We start from the raw sequence: 12681 nt of genomic DNA on the forward strand, positions 1-12681 counted from the left end.
GAAACACTTCACTTTACCTCTAGACTTGGATCTATGTTTAGACTTACCATGACTTTTTGAGTCCTGACCTCTGTCGATGTTTCTACCCCTGTTCTCTGTGATCAGAACTTGATTTTCAGGGTCTACATCTTTTCGCCTTGCTTCTTCATTAAGCATACTGTCATTTACCATCTCCAATGTCACCTTATAATCAGGAGCTAAATTAAGAACAATCACAATTAGAGTATTTCAGCTATCTGACAATGAACCCAAAAGAAATAACGCCTTCATTTCATCATCCATCTTAAGCTCTATAGTTGTCATTCGGTTAAATATATCTTGAAAATCACTCAAGTGCTTTGTAACAGATCGTCCATCCCTGTACTGTAAAGTTGTAAGTTTTTTAACAAGCATAACTTTATTCATACCTATTTTTCTCTCATACAATGCTGTCAATTTTTTTCAAACAATGTGAGCATCTGACTCCTGCGCTACATGATGGAACATGCTGATATCAACCTATTTTCTAATTGTAGTAAGCGTCTTTCTACCTAGCTTCTTACAGCTTTCATCTTTCATATCTGCTGGTTTAACTGAATCACTTAATATTGACTCATACAAATCTTTACAGTATAGATGATCCTCCATCATAGGCTTCCAAATTGAATAATTCGATGCTGTTAATTTTATCATGGAACCTATATCACCCTCCATGATCTCAAACAGAATTTACTTATATCCTGGGTTGGTTCTGTATCGATGTCTCAAAATAACCTTTGCTCTGATACCAGTTGTTGCACCTGAAGCAATAATCATAACAATACAGAAGCAATAGATAACAATCAATAATTAAAGACGCAGGAAAAATAAAGCGCAGCAAGATTTACGTGAAAAACCCTCCAATGTAGAGGGAAAAAATCACGGACCATCAGAAAAATCTTCACTATCAAATAATATGTATACAAAGTTCTTCTTTAGCTAAAACTAGAGCTAAACAACAACTAGAGAAAACAATTGGAGAAATCTCACCAAATAAGTGACTCAACAAATACACCCTGAATTTGTTCCTAGAGAGTTTCAAACCCGATCTTCACTGTTCAGAATGTAGAGCTCTGAATTATAAACCTCATGATAAAGTTCCAACTCAATTGGACCACGGGTCAACTCCGTTCAACCAACTCTCTTTTCTCTTTTTTTTCTCTGCTTTTCCTGGCTTTTCTTCATTTCTCTACTTGATTTTCGACACACACTTAAAATAACCTCACCTCTTTTTTATTAAGTAGCTAGGGCTCTGTGTAAAATGAAAGATCAAGGCCCATGACCTTTATTTGATCCAAAACCACTTACATGAGGCTGGACCCCATTTTCCTAACACCTTTTGAGCTAGAAGTTTACACACACTTACAAAGTAAACAAGAATCAAGTCTTGCAGAAATTGCTTTGTGTTTTATTGAAAAAAAAAAAAAAAGAATAAACAGTACGCTTGCAAATATTTGGTTTATGTATTCTTTGCCCTCTTTTTAATTTGTTCTTTAAATATTTTGTAAATTCGATTCCAAAAAGATAAAACTCTAAAAAATGGGAAATTAAGAAAACCAGAGAAAATTAGCTAGTGATTTTGAGAACATCATTATTAAAAATCTATATCTTTTTAGAGAAATTCACCTATGAAATGTGATTCATTTCAGAAAATGGCGAGGATAATGCATCAGAAAGACAAAGAAACAACAATTGGCGCAAAAGTGAAAATATATGCACACAAAACCCACAAGTCATGAAGATTCTCCAAATTTGAAAATATCTTTGGAAAGTATCTGAATCATTAGCTGGGATTAGTTCTATGAACTTGACGAAGGCATCATCTTAGTGAAGTCAATCAGATGGCATGTCTAACGTACTCAACACTTACATAGTGGCTGGCTACCCCCAAAAAATATTTCCAGGTTTCACACTTAGATAAACATTGTTTGGCAAGCAGAAGATTGATTAATTTTCTGCAACATATGGACCGATTATTAGATCATAAGAGTCTCTTGTAAACTACTATATATACCTGACATTGGGTGCTTATTTCTTCACAGCTACACAATTTAGTAAAAACTCTACTTCCTTTTTTTTCTTCACTGTGTAAACAATGACTTTAAGCCTTGTCTTGTTTTTCATTTTCGGGACTTTGGCATCTCATGCCATGTCCCGCACATTGCCTGAAGCTGCCATTGCTAACAACCACGAGCAATGGATGGCACGTTTTGGTCGAGTTTATGAGAACCAATCAGAGAAGGACAAGCGTTTTAAGATATTCAAGGACAACTTGGAATATATAGAGAATTTCAACAATGCAGGGAACAGGACTTATAAGTTAAGCATTAATGAGTTCGCAGACATGACTCATGATGAATTCCTAGCGGCTCGTACTGGCTACAAGAAGCGGGACAACCCAACAACAACGACCACAACATCATCATTTAGGTATGAAGCCGTGACAGAAGTTCCAACAAGCTTGGATTGGAGGGAGAAAGGTGCTGTCACCTCTGTTAAGGACCAGGGCGAATGTGGTAAGGCCTAAGATTAAGAACATCCTCTCAATTCTCTTATCTCAAAAAGTTTGACTCCAACAAGTCACTTAACAAGAGGTATTTTGTTTTATAGGATGTTGCTGGGCATTTTCAGCAGTGGCAGCCATGGAAGGGATTACCCAGATTAAAACTGGTAAGTTGATCTCAATGTCTGAGCAACAACTATTGGACTGCAGCACAAATGGCGGCAACCTGGGTTGCAATGGTGGTTTGATGACAAGTGCATTCCAATACATTATTGAAAACCAGGGTCTAACCACAGAGGAAAACTACCTATACGTGGGAACGCAGGGAACTTGTGCCATAGAGAAGGAGCAAGCCCAAGTTGCTGATATCAGTGACTATGAGGAGGTACCTTCCAATGATGAGGAAGCCTTACTTAAAGCTGTAACAAACCAACCTGTCTCAATTTCCATCGACGGGAGTGGAACAGACTTTAAATTTTACAAGGAAGGAGTTTTCAGTGGAAACTGCTGGAATTTTCTGACTCATGCTGTCACTATTATTGGATATGGGACTAGTGAAGACGGTACAAAGTATTGGTTGATCAAGAATTCATGGGGAGAAAGTTGGGGTGAGAATGGCTACATGAGGATTCTGAGAGATTTTGACAGCCCCGAAGGTCTATGCGGCCTCGCGATGGAAGCTCTCTATCCAACTATCTAATTAATTAGTTGCTTTATAAATGTTTCCCATAGGTGATATATAGCGGACATGTCTTATGTCCAGAATCACTGCTTGTTTTCCATTTCAAATGTTGTGAGTGTTGTTAGATTTGAGCTTGCTAGTGTTGTTGATTGATGCATAAACATCTAAGCATCAATATAAAATAAATTGATGATAAGTGTTATTGAATGATGATACAGTATTGTGCTTATCAATTGATTCTGCTCAACTTAAATTCTTGACACAACCCATGTAGCGTAGAATGTCAAGCCAATTGCCCTGGCTTTTACACTACCAGTGACTGGGTGAGCTTGGATTAATTCTAACAATTGGTATCAGAGCAAACTCACCCCAAACTCACTGATTCAACCTGAAAAGGAGCCTTACATGGGTTGTTTAATTTTTGGTCGGGTTTGACAAAATCTCGCACTGTTTTTGTGCTTTTTCTGCTGAAATTTGTTGTTTTATTGTGGCTTGATGTTTGAGAATGAAATTGACTGAAAAAGGATTGAAAAAGGGTCTGAAATATGGGAGATATAGTCGGGCGGGTCAAAGGACTCGACTGTCTGCGTCTTCACCCGATCGGTTGAAGAAGAAAATTAGGGAGGGTGCATAGTTTATGTTATGGTGGGCCCCTTTAACTTTAATATGTTGTGGGCTGCTACTTGTTGGGCCTTTTCTTTTGAATACTCCTGGGCCATTTTTTCTTTTGTTTCGGTCTGTAATTCTTAACCATAGGGTGTTGTTCTCTTTCTTTATTTTTGGTCATTAGTTTGATCCTTGCTGGGCTGTTCAAATTGGATCAGTTATATTTGTCTATCTAATTAATATTGGGCTATTTACACTAGTTTATTTTGGTCCATTTAGTTTTAATTATTATGGGCCTTTAAGTTTCTTTTATATTTTGCCAATGATATTAATTAAATTAGGCCCTTAGGTTTTGTTTGAATTGGGCCTTTTTAATTAATATTGGACCATTTAATTTTTAGTTTTGGGCTTTTGAATTTTTTTAAATGGGCCATTTATAATATTAGAATTAAATTTTCGTCATTCTGTTTTAAACCAATATTAAAATTCAAATTTGGGCTTTTGTTTTTTTGCCATTTTGCTTAAGGCTATTTTGATTAAAAGTTTACAAAATAGTTTGGATCTAAAAATTAATAGGTTTTTTTTTTTTGTTTTTTAATATTAGGCCTACTTAAATGGGTTCTAAACGAATTATTTGGGTACAATGATTAGCATAATTTCATAAATTAAAATTTACCTAATCCGTTAATAATTCATTCAATCATGTAAAAATTCATTTAATTAATAAAATTATCTTATTATTTGAATATTTACTTTAAATCAAATTAATTGATTTTGTTAGACTCAATTTTCTAAATATGATGGCATATTTTAGTTATTTTAAATTTTTGTCAAATAATTTGGTGAATATTTTTAGATTACGTATATTACTAATCTAATTGATTAGAGCATGTTTGTCGTGGGAATTATCATGAAGATTTTTGGCTTTTTTTCAAGTAATTTATTTCAAATGATAATAAGAAAATTTTCTTATGATAGTTGCAATAGTTACTATAATTTGTAAAAATAGTAACATTTTCCTTGTTAGACTAGTTATTATTTTGAAAGTTGCTTGGGAAAAAGAGGATTTTGGTTGAGGTATAATGTGATTTAACTATTTTATCGATTGCAAGTCATTTTAGCATTATATCCGAATAGTTCTGTATTATCCATTTTAGTAAACTATAGAAGTTTTCAAAACTTGAATTTAATAGATTAACTATTATGACATGATTCTATTTACATGCATAATATCTATTTGAGTTATTCTACAAAACCTCCAATTTAGGTTTCGTGTTTGCAACTGTCTTATAACAAGGTCATTTAGGGTGAATTACTTTTTACGATTTTGGGCATAATGAATAAAAAAAATAGCTTAAAAATTGATCACCTTCTATGCCCACTTTTAAGAGCTCGGTTGAGGACAAAATGATAGTATGCTTCCTAAAGACACTCCAATTAAAATTATTTGATGACGTATAAGTATACCTTTAGTGAATGTATTAGATAGAGTGTCATACACAGAAATAGTTAAAGTTGCCATTAAAGTTAATTTGAAAAGTTTCATAAGGTAAAAATATTGAACCACATAGATCGTTCACCATTACCAAGTTGGATGAGGTGACAATTTTCATGAGTACATTCCAAAAATGACCAACATTGAAATACAAGACCAATTTTTATTGTGGCATATTTTTTAATAGCTTCATTTTAGGTGATAATGTGATTGAAATCCACCCAAAAGTACAGAAGAAAGCGTAAGATTTAAATACCATGAGTGCTAAACCAGATAAAAAGAAGAGATATTATAAGTTGGTAATCTTATTTTATCATCTAAATGACATAAATTAGCACTATTTTCAAATGGAACATTGAGAAAGGTCCCATTAAATGTCATTTACAAAGAACTTTGTGCAGTCAACTTCTTATTTAATTTCATAAACGTTTCTAAAATCTGAAATTAGAGAAACTTAGAAATGTGTGTCACTTTTGATATAAATTAGGTATAAAAAGGCAATATGTAAAAGTTTTTTAGATTAGAAAGTGAAGCCAGGTATTCCATTAACTTTTTTTATTTGAATCTAATCTAGATACCATATGTTTTGCTTTTGGTGAAGGGATGTTAGTGTTATTTATGAACATAGGCAATCTTTTTCAATTATGCATATTATTAATAACGTGGTCGTTAGTTCTAATCTTGGCAAAATAATTATAAAGCCTACCTTGTTATGGCATGGACGTTAAAGACATTTCGAACTTGGCACAAAAGTAGATTGCATTAAAAGAAACATTGCTGCTGATATACAATCGCGATTAAAAAATGCAAAGAAGTTTAAAAACTAATCCATACTGACATTTTTTAATTATCTCTCTTTATTGCGTTTCGTTAATGTAGGCACTTTATTGCCTTTACTAAAGAGCATTCAAGTTTCAATCATGTGAAGTGAAAAATCTATCTCTATGAAAGCCTTAAAGTTTTTTAAAATTCGCTATTAAGTTTTCAAAAACACAAAACTAGGGCCATGAAGTCAAACACAAGTGATGAATATTATAGTCTGTATGATAAAATTAGGTGTAATTTTTTATTATTTTGTTGAGTCTTTTGTTGAATTTTGGTATTGGCATTTAGTATGTTATGCTTGGAATATTGAAATAAAATAAGATTGCAGTGAAAGGAAACTACATACTTATATATATAGTGTGATATATGTTAAGTCCTTCCACCCATTCCATATTTCTAGATTTCATGTGGAATGAAACCTTTAAGACTACAACATTCAATGTAAATCAAGTTCTAAGCAAAATTAGTTCTTAAAAGTCATTGTAAATTATGGTTAAACAAGAAGCTAATTTTTGAGTTGCTTTTTGAGTTTAGGGTTGTAATATAAAATTATAGGCCCATAAGTTACAATAAAAAAAAAATTGGAGAAAGCTATCTCGGCATTTTGTTGGTTATTACATCGGCTTTGGAAATTTTAAATTTAGTCATCTATCATGAAAAACTAGAATCATCATGTCTGATTATAAGATCTATCTAAAAGATTTTTAAATTTAGTCATCTATCATGAAAAACTATAATCATCATGTCTGATTATGGGATCTATCTAGAGGATGACTTAGATAATAAGAGTATTAGGTCTTGAACTCCATAAAGTCATTTTTAGTGTTAGATATGTTGTGTCAATCCTTTGGATAATTTAGTTATTGATGAAAAATGTCACAACCAGTTAAACCAACAGTTGATCCTAACAATCTCATTTCTAGAACTATACCTGAACTTATAGAAGAATATGAATGTGGTGTTCATGTGTCTTTTGATTTTGTTATGTTTCAAGAGGCTTTTGGTAATTCTAACTTTTGAGTTAAATGTATGCCATGCAGGATGAAATTATATATTTATATCTATTTTATAATGATGTGTGACGTTTAGATGAATGACCACATTATTGTAGTCTAATAGATTGTTGATGCATTTATAAGTTAAATGGTACTCCATAAGCTAAGTAAAAAAGTTTAAAGTGAATTTTGTAATATAAGGCTTTAAACAAAATAAGGAATTGATTGTGAAGAATCTTTTTATCATATTTCTAGCATTGATTCTTTTAGAATCTTTACAACATTGATGGCGTATTCAGCTTTAAGTTGTATCATCTAAATATTAAAATGTTTAAATGGAGTAACTTGAAGGTTATGTGGTTTTCTAAAATAAAACATTCAGTTTATAAACTCAAATAAGTCCTTTTATAGATTTAAAAGGCATCCATTTCATCATATTTAGAAGTTAATGAGATTGTCAATTCAAAGAAAATATTGGTGATCAATGCCTATGTCTCATTGCTAATAACAATAGTGTATTTTAGGTGCTCTAAATTGATGATATCATATAAGTAGCTATAGACACTGACTTGTTGTTTGAGACATAAACATGTTGTTATGTCACTTTCGATGAAAAATTTAAGTGAGATTCATCATGATAAATTTAGAGGTATATTCAGTTGGTCTCAAAACCTACATTCAATGAGTAGTAAGTGGGTTTGCTATGCACCATAGTTGTTCTAGTAAAGGGCTTATTGTAAAATGTGACATATCGTTTAAATCTCGAAGTCTTCATATCGATAGTGAAAGAGCTTATGTTGAACATTTAGTATACTTTAATAGTGGGTAATCTAATGTTGTGCTCAAGTCAGTACACATTTTGAAGTTGTGTATATTGTAGATGTACTTTAAAAAAAATTAAGTGATTTTATGATTAGACATAAGTGATCTAATATTTAGATTTAATCAGATATTTAATCATATTTTTATATGCTATATGAAGCCAATTTTAGTAACATTGGCTAGAAAAAACTTTTCCTCAAAAAATATGAAATAAATATTTACATCGTCTTCAATTATGGAAACAAAAAATGTAGCATATGATGAAGCTACAAGTAAGTTTGTTGGTTGTTGAATCTCATATCAAGGCTCTATTTTATGGTTCTCATTCTGAAGATGCTGGAGATGTTTTGTGGTAAATCTGTAGTATTAGTTTTCTCTTAAATGCTAGAAGTTTCTCACACTTTGAATAAATGGATATCATCGTTCAATCAATTAGAGAGAGAGTAATAGAATCCATTGTTGGAGTAAACTGAAGAGCACATAATGTATATAGCTCATTCTAGTGTAAACACTAATTGATTTTGACTGCTAAAGTGTTTTGACAACATAACACTTATATAGGGCTTGTAGAGTCTTCTATTGTATTGAGTTAGTGGAAGCTATGTGTAATCAAATTAGTTTCAACTATGATGGATGAATTTTTATATGCCACATATGTATTCTGTTTACGTGTATTTTGTTGAATATGGCATTTTGTTGAATGGGACATTCAAGATTAGTCTTATGTGATTTTTTTAAAGTAATGCATCATTCAATTTAAATGTAAGAACCTAATAAAATGGATATAGATTTTGTTTTCATGTCGTTTCCATTTCACACTGTCATACTATGACTTCTGAAGTGTTTATAGGTCTATATACACATTCCCTATTGGTATGGTGCATTCTCAGGGCTTATAAATACTTGTTATTTCTGTTACTGCTGGTGAAGTATTCATAAGTCAACATAGATGTATCCTGTTGATATAGTACATTCTAAAGGCTTATAAACACTTTAAAGCTGTATGGAGCATGTGAGTACACACATTCATATTCTATCAGTAAAATAGATTATCGGGCTTATAAATCCCTATTTCGTTGTATAATGATTAAGGTATTTACTCATATTTGATAGTTTTTTTTATATGACCATTAGTTTTTTTTTTTTTATATATATAACCATTATGTCGATATGTATTTATTTTTTAAAAAATATAAGTATATATATATATATATGTGTGTGTGTGTGTGTATGTGTTACATTATATTTTCAAAATATTCAGAATTGACTTATGTTGTCCAAGTAGGAAATTGTTGCATTTCTCTCATATTGTGGACTAACCTGGTCAATTAATATAAGCTTAGGTCAATTAATGTCAAATTACGAATAATTGTTTTGGTACTATATTGTAATATATCCAAATTAATAGTATGATTTACATTAAATGTGATATCGATATTAATTACGTGTTTACACCCATAATGGGATGGGTTATAATATAACAATTGGGGTTTTTGCTGTTGGCCCCATATAAAAAGGCAAATGGTTAGTCCACTTAAACTAATTTGCACTATATCAAAAAGAGGATCAAGAGTAGCATTTTCTCAATCCTTTCATCTTTTCTAACTCATTCTTCCTTTGTTTTGGCATGGCAAATCCGATCATCAACAACTACAAACTTCAACATCTCTTACGATGGCTCCCCTCATTGGCAAAGGCTTCGACGACCTTTATGCAGTGGGTTTTAGCTCTCATCCACTTGAGGTCAATGTTTAAATTTCGATTTTGGCCTATAAATGACTTGGTGAGCTTGGATTAATTCTAACAAGAAAACATTGAACATAGTATAATGTAATTAAGTTTGGTGTATCACCAGATCAATTAATTATTTAAAAAGTAATTAATGTAAATAATATTTGAAAAGAAGTTCCACTAATAAATACTTGAAAGAATGCATGTGACACATTTTAGAAAAAAAATTTTGAGACTTATAGTTTTATTTTTTCAAAATGGATAAATGTTTAAGCTTTTTACCCTTTTTTTCTTCTAATGATTATTTAGAATGCCTATATACTATAATAAGGAATAGGAAAGAAAGAAAGATAACATAAGATAGTCAGCATAAAAAAAAGTGAAATTACAATTTCTATATAAACTAAACTCACCAATATCTTTTGGTGTTTTACAAATGGTTTTTTTAAAGACTACTCTTTCAATAGAGAATAAATGTAAAGAAAGATCGTATCAATCTAGCATCTGATTCATGTATGGAGTAGTTCTTGAAAAATAGTAAGATCATGTATCACAAAATTTATAACAAAAAAACATGTATACCAAAATTCCTAGCTTTTGTATACTGAATTTGTTATAAAGCTCTTATCTTCCACCAATCTTAACATTCGATATAATATTATGTGTCCTCCAAAGTAATTATCTTTAAATAATATAAACACATTCTGAAAACACTTTTTTCAACAAAACTACACATAATTGAAAACTAAATTCTAATTAGCCTAACACATTCTTCTATTTCACATTTGCATACATTCGAAAATTCCTAATTATGATTATGATATTGGTTATTGTAATAATTACTATAAAATAAAGAAAAACCTTACTTTCTATGTATGCAATCAACAATTTGGTCTTTGATAACAAAGGTAAGAAACTTAGATTGGAATTCCTATAATATAATCATAAATAAAATAATTTTTCTATTTGGTTGTAGCAAAAAGTATTAATAGATTCAAAAACAAATTAAAAGTTAAAGTTCTTTTAAAAAGAACAAAGTGGAAAGGGAAGAGATGTTTACAGAGCCCAATTTTTGTTTTTGGCTAGAGGATATAAAAAGTTCTTAAATTATAATTAAAAAATCATCCAAACTCCTATTTTATATTGTAATCAATTAACTTCTCTAATATTTATTTGCATTCAATTAAGTCTTTATTTGGATGAAAAACTTAATTCTATAAAATTTTTTATCAATTAAAATAAAATTTCATGTGACATCATAACATAAATAAAAGTTATGTAGTGCAATTAGTATATGTGAAAATTAAATAAAATAACTGTTTTTCTTTTTCTTCCATATTTTCTCTTCTTCTTTCTCTAAGAGTTCAAGTGACTGTAATATAAGGATTGATTGATTTGATTTTTTCATGTGATTAGATTTCATCCGATTAAGGGTTTAATTGAATCGAAATAGAAAATTAAAGACTTTATTGTTCACAATAAAATGTCAAGAGTTTAAATAATTATTGGATTTTTGTTTGATGACTTTTTTTACTCTTTTGTCTTTTTTTTGTTTTTCTTTTTGTACTTTTTTCTCTTTAATCACTAGTATATCTGGCGATTTAACAACCCACACCAATTATTGTCCAAAGCCATCTGATTGTTATGCTAAAATAATTATGATTGATTCTTTTTCTTTCTTTCTTTCCCTTTCTCTTATATTTTATTTTCAATTGTTTATCTGAAAGCTTTTTTCTTTTCCTTTCTCTTTTCCCATCCCTTTTTTTTTTTTCTCTAGAAGCTTCTTTTTAGATTGCTTTACATTTTTTCTTTTTATCAAACAAATAAAACACTTGTTTGTGCTCTTATAATTAATTAAAATTAAAAAAAACTATAATGGCTGATGATTGAGCAACAATTGTCACTTAATTAGGCTTTCAATTAGAGGGCATCTATGGTGAAATTAAAAAGGCTACATTAAATATGTAAGTAAAAGATAAATACATTATTGAAGGTAATATTTCATCCTTAATCAGTGTTACAAGTGCATTAGCTACCCCATTAGCCTTGCATTACCACAATTCATGGTTTTCTTTAATTTAATTGTCATGTCATGCTAGCTTTTGTGGATATATACATGATGGAGTTGTGCTAAACACCCTTAAAGTTGATCATGACTAAAATCGAAATAGTCGAAATTCTATATATATCTTTCTGCATACAGAGTTATTTTTAATAGACAATTTGTATGTAATTGTAGACCTTTATATGATGTTTTTGCTTAGGTAATTCACATGTGAATAAAATATTTTATGACATTGAAAATTGTTTAAAAGTAATATATATATATATATATATATATGTATGTGTGTGTGTGTGCGTATAAGTTTCAATTCAAATAAGTTAAGTGATATTCAACATATATAGGAATGAACTCTCTCACGCAAATAAATTAATGTATTTTCATTTACTTAAAGTTTGGTTTATCTCCATATATTGTTAAATTTTACAAGAGATTTTGAAACACTCTATGAGTTCTTAAATCAATTTTTTATTTTTTGTTTTTTTTATACTTGAAGCTAATATTAACAGAACATATCGTTTGGTCTTAAACCAAAATTTTGATTACATGTTGATTGATTAACCAAAAACAAAATAGTAAAAAATCAATGCTTAAAAAATGATTATAGTAGTCAGGGATGGATCTATGTAAAGTGGGGGTAGCTGCCCAATTAAATTCTTAAATTTCTTTTAGATTTATTTTAGAAAAAAAAAAAAAAAGCTCAAAAGTTTTGGAAATTAAAAGCTTTCCCCCCATTAAAAATCTTTTGATCATATTTACCCCCAGATTAAAGCTCATTCTAGAAAATTTGTTTTTATTGATGTAGTAATTTACTAATTGAACATTAACACTTTGATGATAAGCAATTTAATTATAATCATTATAATATACATTTTTTTTTTAAATTTGTAAAAAAAAAAACTAGTAAATTACTTTTTGAGATTTTGAAATTATTAAACTTCT

The 12681-nt window shown here is 30.1% G+C and overlaps 1 protein-coding gene across 1 annotated transcript; it reads left to right on the forward strand.

Annotated features, from left to right (window-relative positions):
• Positions 1–1878: 1878 nt before the first annotated feature.
• Positions 1879–3385, forward strand: LOC111318707 (senescence-specific cysteine protease SAG39-like). The gene is made up of 2 exons (XM_089755282.1): positions 1879–2534; positions 2629–3385. Exons 1-2 carry the CDS (start codon positions 2114–2116, stop codon positions 3219–3221), a joined length of 1014 nt encoding a protein of 337 aa, XP_089611408.1. The 5' UTR covers positions 1879–2113; the 3' UTR covers positions 3222–3385.
• The last annotated feature ends 9296 nt before the right edge of the window (positions 3386–12681 follow it).

This window comes from Durio zibethinus, chromosome 26 (assembly GCF_047325235.1).
Source record: "Durio zibethinus cultivar Kanyao isolate XHJ-2024 chromosome 26, ASM4732523v1, whole genome shotgun sequence".
NCBI classification, from domain to species: Eukaryota; Viridiplantae; Streptophyta; class Magnoliopsida; order Malvales; family Malvaceae; genus Durio; species Durio zibethinus.